General features: G+C 34.4%; 1 protein-coding gene across 2 annotated transcripts; it reads left to right on the forward strand.

Moving 5' to 3' along the window:
* Nucleotides 1–1,295: 1,295 nt before the first annotated feature.
* Nucleotides 1,296–4,633, forward strand: LOC117680563 (dynein light chain Tctex-type 5). 2 transcript variants are annotated; one of them, XM_034458654.2, is made up of 2 exons: nt 1,296–1,692; nt 3,824–4,632. In XM_034458654.2, exons 1-2 carry the CDS (start codon nt 1,603–1,605, stop codon nt 4,511–4,513), a joined length of 780 nt encoding a protein of 259 aa, XP_034314545.1. In that variant the 5' UTR covers nt 1,296–1,602; the 3' UTR covers nt 4,514–4,632. The 2 variants fall into 2 exon arrangements, with proteins under 2 accessions (XP_034314545.1, XP_034314546.1); XM_034458655.2 differs by lacking the exon at nt 1,296–1,692 and adding an exon at nt 2,424–2,450 and having other exon boundaries at nt 3,824–4,633.
* The last annotated feature ends 1,726 nt before the right edge of the window (nt 4,634–6,359 follow it).

Below are 6,359 nucleotides of genomic sequence, written 5' to 3' on the forward strand. Positions count from 1 at the left end.
GAGAGAGAGAGAGAGAGAGAGAGAGAGAGAGAGAGAGAGAGAGAGAGAGAGAGAGAGAGAGAGAGAGAGAGAACTACAAGTTACAGTTAAGTTCCGTTCTTCTGGATACGACATTGTCATTCAAGTTGTCCTTGTATCAAGCATGCCATAAATTATTCATTTTATCGCAATAAAATGCATAGACACAATGCGTGATATAAAATACGTACTTAGAAATTCAATATACACCACCAAACCCTGTCAAACTAAAACAATATGACACAAACGAACAAAGACCCCTATCGATCGCTGGAAATTATATTTTTTTAATGTAAAATTTAAATTTTAATTGGATTCTTAGCACATCGTTTAGCGACCTTTTCAAATCAAAGTTTACAAAGTTTAGAGTCCTTATAGGCGAATTTAAAACGAGGAGGGATATATCAATAATGTTTTAATCAATAGAAGATCAAAAGCGATAAGCGAGATTGATAACCCCCAAGTATCGATTTCACACTGATTTCTAAAATTTAGAGAACCGCTACACAAAGTTTGGAACGATTTAAAGGACCTGTTTTTCAGAAATGTGACAACCGCTTCTAACAAAACTTGACGCATGTTGTCATTAACTCGTAGTTAAAATATCGCACAAGCCCAAACAGTTTTAAGAAAAATCCCCATAAAAGCTAAACAGTACTTAGATATGGACTGTTGCCTGGAAATTCGGGGGCAACACGAACCTTTCTTTTTACTCGACGATACCAAGCAAAGGCTATAAACATTGACATATATGTTGATGGCATTGCATTACTTAATACAGGTTTAAGAATAAGCTAAACTATTTTTCCCAAATTAATGTGTGATAAAAAAGTTTAACAAAAAGTAACATATTTCTGTCAGTAAATACAAGTTTTTGACCTGGACCAATTTTTTTCTTTGATGATTTTGCAAAGCACGGAAGTACAGACACTTACAAGTTGACTATACTGTACTCCAAGACAGTCCCTTTCAAAAATTTTTTAAAACGTCTCCTTGAAACCAAAAGAAACCACTGTTTGGCCGTTTTTAAGATATTGATTCAATGAGTTGTGTATCTGAAAAATCAAATATTTGCCAAAGATATTTGCATTTCCACGTTCTCCTAAACGTCAAGATCACTCTAGATGCGATTTTTGGGGTCGATTTTTGTTTTAAAAGTAAAGTTATCAAGCAGGTGTTTAATGCTTATTTAAACTTCACTCAAATCGACTTTTATTCTGATCATTTAAATCGACATGATATACGAATAAAAAAGGGTCTTAGGAGTACCTCTTTTTTCTCGTAATTCCAAGGAATTTTTTATACAAATGTTAGTTCAGTGGTCAATTGTGTATTGTCTGTGCATTTCAACAAGTGTGATTGCATTTAAACTGACAGATAGCGACTAGCAACTGAACAATGTACTAGTAAGCTCTCGGGTCAAACAGGGGTTGTTGGGAAAAAGGAGAAATCCATTTGCAAATACGACCACTCGAAGAAACCCGAAACCTTTACGACGTTTGAGCATTCCGTTCGTGTTTATCAGAGGATAGACATCCGGAATAGTGGGTTGTTTTTTTTAAAATAAGGATAGTGTTTTTGGATATGAGGGATATTTCAATGTCGCTAACACGATCACGAATTAAAACACCTCGACCTAAAACGGGAAGGACAAGAAGAATAAAAAATGAGCAAGTAAGTGGGTAAATACAAATCAGAAATCGATAATTCAAAATCACCCCCCCCCTACAACCCCCCCCCCCCCCCCCCGAAATGAATAATTACCTGTATGTATTGATAATAATTTGTCATTTATTTGATAAAACGACGGTTTATTTATTATTGTAGATAAATAGTAACTAATGGTATTTATAAAATCACTAACGACTGACTACATGGAACAAAATATGAAGTTAAAGAATGAAAATAGCAACCGAACAATTCTAAACTTTTGATCAGGATAATTTATTTCGGTATTCATATTTTCATATACCGGTAATATGTCTATTCACGGCGATATACAATTTGATGACCAAACCTATTAGACATTTTAAATCTACAACCATTTATTATCAAAGTTGTGGGAAAATGAATGCTTAACAATTACTATAAATTGAGCAGAACTTAAGTACATGAGAAGAAGTTTCAATGACTTAGACATATGAGCAGATGATTTAGCCATTTTTTAAAGTAAATTGCCGTTTCCTTAGGTAACGAGAGCGCAAATAGTTAACGAACTAACGAAAACCCCTCCATTCCCTTTGTTCGAAATTGCCACCTAAAAAGAGATAGGGATATTGCATGTTGACTACTTAACTGCTTTTGTGAAGATGTTTTGCAATTCCATAAGTAGTCAAGCTTATGTTTTTTAGATAACGATCTTATAACGCAAGACGTAGAAGAAGGAATATTTTGACAAGGCAGATCATGAAAGTTAAATAATGAATGTTTGTGTAAGGATTTTTTTCACAACAGATTAGAAACGGTCCGCCATTCGATTAGGGGAAAAGGCCTTGTTTAAAAGATCGGCGTTATTTCTTTGAAGATATTTTCTAATGTACAGTTAAAAATAAAGACAAAAGTAATTTGTAGTGAGACTAGTTGCCTCATACGTGTACATGCACACCAGTTCTCCGTTACAACGATTTATAACAAAATTAACATAGAATAGAGATTGCACGATTTGCACGATTACATTTAATGGTAAAAGTTAAAGTAGTTAGAAAGAGTTGGTTCATTACCAAAGACTGTGATGACTCTTATATAAATCAAAGTATTGAAGTACCGTCGGGAGTGCAGTTAATCGAATGATTATCATTTACTAGTATTTTAAAATCGACAGTAAGTAATTTAGCATGACAAGTAGTTGTTTTTTTAGCTGTGCTTGAATAATTACGCAAAATATGAATTCACGAGCTTTTCTGACTAGATTTCCGACCTATAGAAGGAAAACCCTTTATGAATCATGTTGAGTAATACTTTAAAAAAGAATTACGCCATCAAACTTTAAGATGCATTATGCATCAGTAATCGGAATATTTCTAAAAATAATTGTATCCAAAACATTTTTTAACAAACAAATAATTACACCCGTACTGGTTCTTTAGATTGTAAAGTCGGCGCTTGATCCCAAGCGCTACCGCTGTAGAAATGCCGCGTAGTTTGGTAAACATGACAGTGACTGCGAACAAATCTTATTCAACTCTGGCATACATACATGTAAGACAACAAAAAATATCTGAATTATACGTATTGATGATAAGATTGTGTTTAGGTCCATACATTGTATCACTCCCGTTTTGCCAAAATAAGTGCACAGAAGGGTTGATTAATATCAACCCCAAAAAGTGCAAGTCATATAAATGAAAATAAGTATCCCTCTCCGCCTTGTCACATTAATTTTAGATGATTACCATCCGGTTGTCAATCAAAATGTCCATAGATAAATTATTGTAGGAGAATACTGACGTCTTAATTATGGAGTCATATGCTGACACGTTTTCTGCACGCAAAATCTGTCATGATGAAGTTTTCTATGTTGTTCATAAAAAATGGGCAATTTTACCCTAACTATTTAAAGCACGTGACATACACATGCTGGTATAATAAGCCTCATATAAGTAATCAATATCAGTTATGTGTCAAGATGGTTGAAATTCATTGTCTCATTTGATAAGACAGAACTTACATTTAACCCTAGTTTCAATTAAAGTTTCAATTAAAAAATATCTAAGAGAAATAACGCCCGTAGAAGCATGGAGTAGTGCATTTTGGACACATCTATTTTGTAAAGGTAATTAATTGCATTTTTTTAAAAATTTACCAGAAGGAAGAGGAACAAGAATCCCCAGTGCCAATAATGAAGGAAAAAGGTGACCACAAAACAGTGAAGGATAAGAAGGATCATCACCACCACCACAAGGATAAACACCCACATCCCGAGGATCACCACAAGGCCCCTCACCATGGCGACGGACACGGAAAAGGGGCAAATACGAGTCCCGCGCATGCGGCTTACACGGGACGCCAGAGGACTTTCTCACACAGGGATACCTCGCATTCGATCTCTTCCAGTAAAGGCCATGCCAAGCACCCCACTAAAGACCACGACCGCCATAGCGTGGCTACTTCCGGTGACCAGTTGCCACAACTAGATGTCAAGTATGAAAATACCTACAAAATGAGCCCCGATGCCAAATTCAGGGAATCGTCTATACGAAGCATTATATCGGAGGTTTTAGAAGAAAATATCAAATCCATAACAACCTACGATTCTTCAGTTTTAGGGGGAAAATGCAAATTAGCCTGTGATGTCATCAAAGAAAGAGTAAAGCAGCTGAACATTACGCGGTACAAGATAATCGCTTCTGTGATTGCGGCTCAGAAAGGAAGCCAAAGCATGGTAGTGACGTCACGATGCCTTTGGGACCAAAAGAACGATAACTATGTTTCAGTTAAAGTAGAATTGGGTGAATTCTATGTCGTAGGAACGGTTTACGTGGTATACGCAGAGTAATGTGTTCATGTAGCTCCTTGACAATTGCTTGTATAGATATATAATTAACGCATTCTACGAGTACATGTATTTATTGAAAGTGCTATTTGTTTGAACTTTTCTATAAAAATGCCCAAAAAGTATCCCGGTTTCGTTAAAATTATTATGAAAAAAAGGTGAGGAGATCCGAGCTTTACTTAAGGCAAATGACATAAAGAATACACGCACAATACCTCACATCAAACGACGACAAATATAAAACTTTTAAATATATCTGAAAATTTTATTTAATTCTCTTTATATTTTCATACAATTTTATAAATGTTCATTGTTCAAATTTTTTTTTTTTTAGCAGAAATTGTATAAAAGAAACATTTTGTAAAACGAATAACTTAAAATATGTTGATTCTGAATGTAAAACAAGTCCATGGTTAAGTTTAAATATAAATATATACATCTTCATGCAAACAAAATAAAAAATCATGTCAAAAGGCAATGGAATGAGGGCTGCTCTTAAAGCTAACAACAATTTTCTTGACACAATCTTTGAACTATGGTCCATAAAAACGGGACAACATTCAATACAGGGGTTATTAAACTTTAAAAAGCAAAACAAACTTAGCTCAGAAGTTTAACAAATTAACAAGTTAAGTAGTTCTAAAACACGCTTTCTACCAATTGACTTCAAAATGTTGATTTATGACAATTTACTTGAATAAACAACAATTGATCGCAAGCACTCGTACAATAGGCGACTTATAACTATGAAAGTATGTATGGAAACTAGCCCAAATTAATTTGGGAAATGGAGGGGGAAACAGGGGGGGGGGGGGGCTAAACGGCCAAAAAGACAAATTTCAAAACAAACAATTTTAGTGATAAACTACTTCTTATATCCGTGAAGCCTCAATCTATCTTTTTTCGACTAACAAGTTCTTCTTGGGATCCACTGGTGATTTTTGTGTGTGCAAATAAACCGTGTTTGCGTTTAGAAACTCGACCTCAAAATGGATGATAGCACGTAGTAGTATATAGGTCTTGTAATTTTTCAAACATTTTAATATTGTCAAGTAAAACAAACACCGAGGTAATGAATAAGACAATCTTTCACCAAACATATTGATGTGTGTAAACTACTAGTGCGTGGGTTTGGTACTTTGGTTGCAATAACATCATAACATACACCATAACACCTAATCTAATTAAATTGCATAACAATTACATTACATGTAACATTTTTTTTTACAAGAGTTGAAGACCCCCCCTTATAAAAACAACCAAAAACCAAAGCCGAAAAAAAAAATCAAAATCACTGTTAATAAATCTTTAAAAAAATCTAGCCACAAAAATGTCAGGAATTAGAAGTCTCAATGGAAGTTCTGCTTCCGGGTTTGCTTGGAATTAAAAAATTGCAGCAAAAACCATTAAAAAAACTAAATCCCACCTCTGACAAGAAGGTGACTTTTAAGTTCAAAACTGTGACTGCGATTGGAAGAAATATATCTACGATTTTATTCATGCAACATACTATTAACGCAGTACACATGGCTGTGTATTCTATTCAGCGTCTTTGGTGGAATGTAGCATCTGCTAAATCAAGCCATGGATATATGTATAAGAAAAGGAACATTCAAGAATACGCCAATTCAAGTCCACGCCATCTCGTTGAAAAAACTTATTTTCCGCCAAATATAGTTCACGTCAAATATATCATGTTTAACGCATTAACGCACAAATGATTCACGAATTGTTAAGACAATAGTTAAATCAGAAAAAGTATTCAGAAAAATGCATTTTGTCTGATCTTTAAACTAAGTTTAAAAGTAATCGAATGAATACAAATCCTATGAAACTAGCAATGTTTAAG

The sequence above is a fragment of the Magallana gigas genome, chromosome 7 (assembly GCF_963853765.1).
Source record: "Magallana gigas chromosome 7, xbMagGiga1.1, whole genome shotgun sequence".
Taxonomy (NCBI): domain Eukaryota; kingdom Metazoa; phylum Mollusca; class Bivalvia; order Ostreida; family Ostreidae; genus Magallana; species Magallana gigas.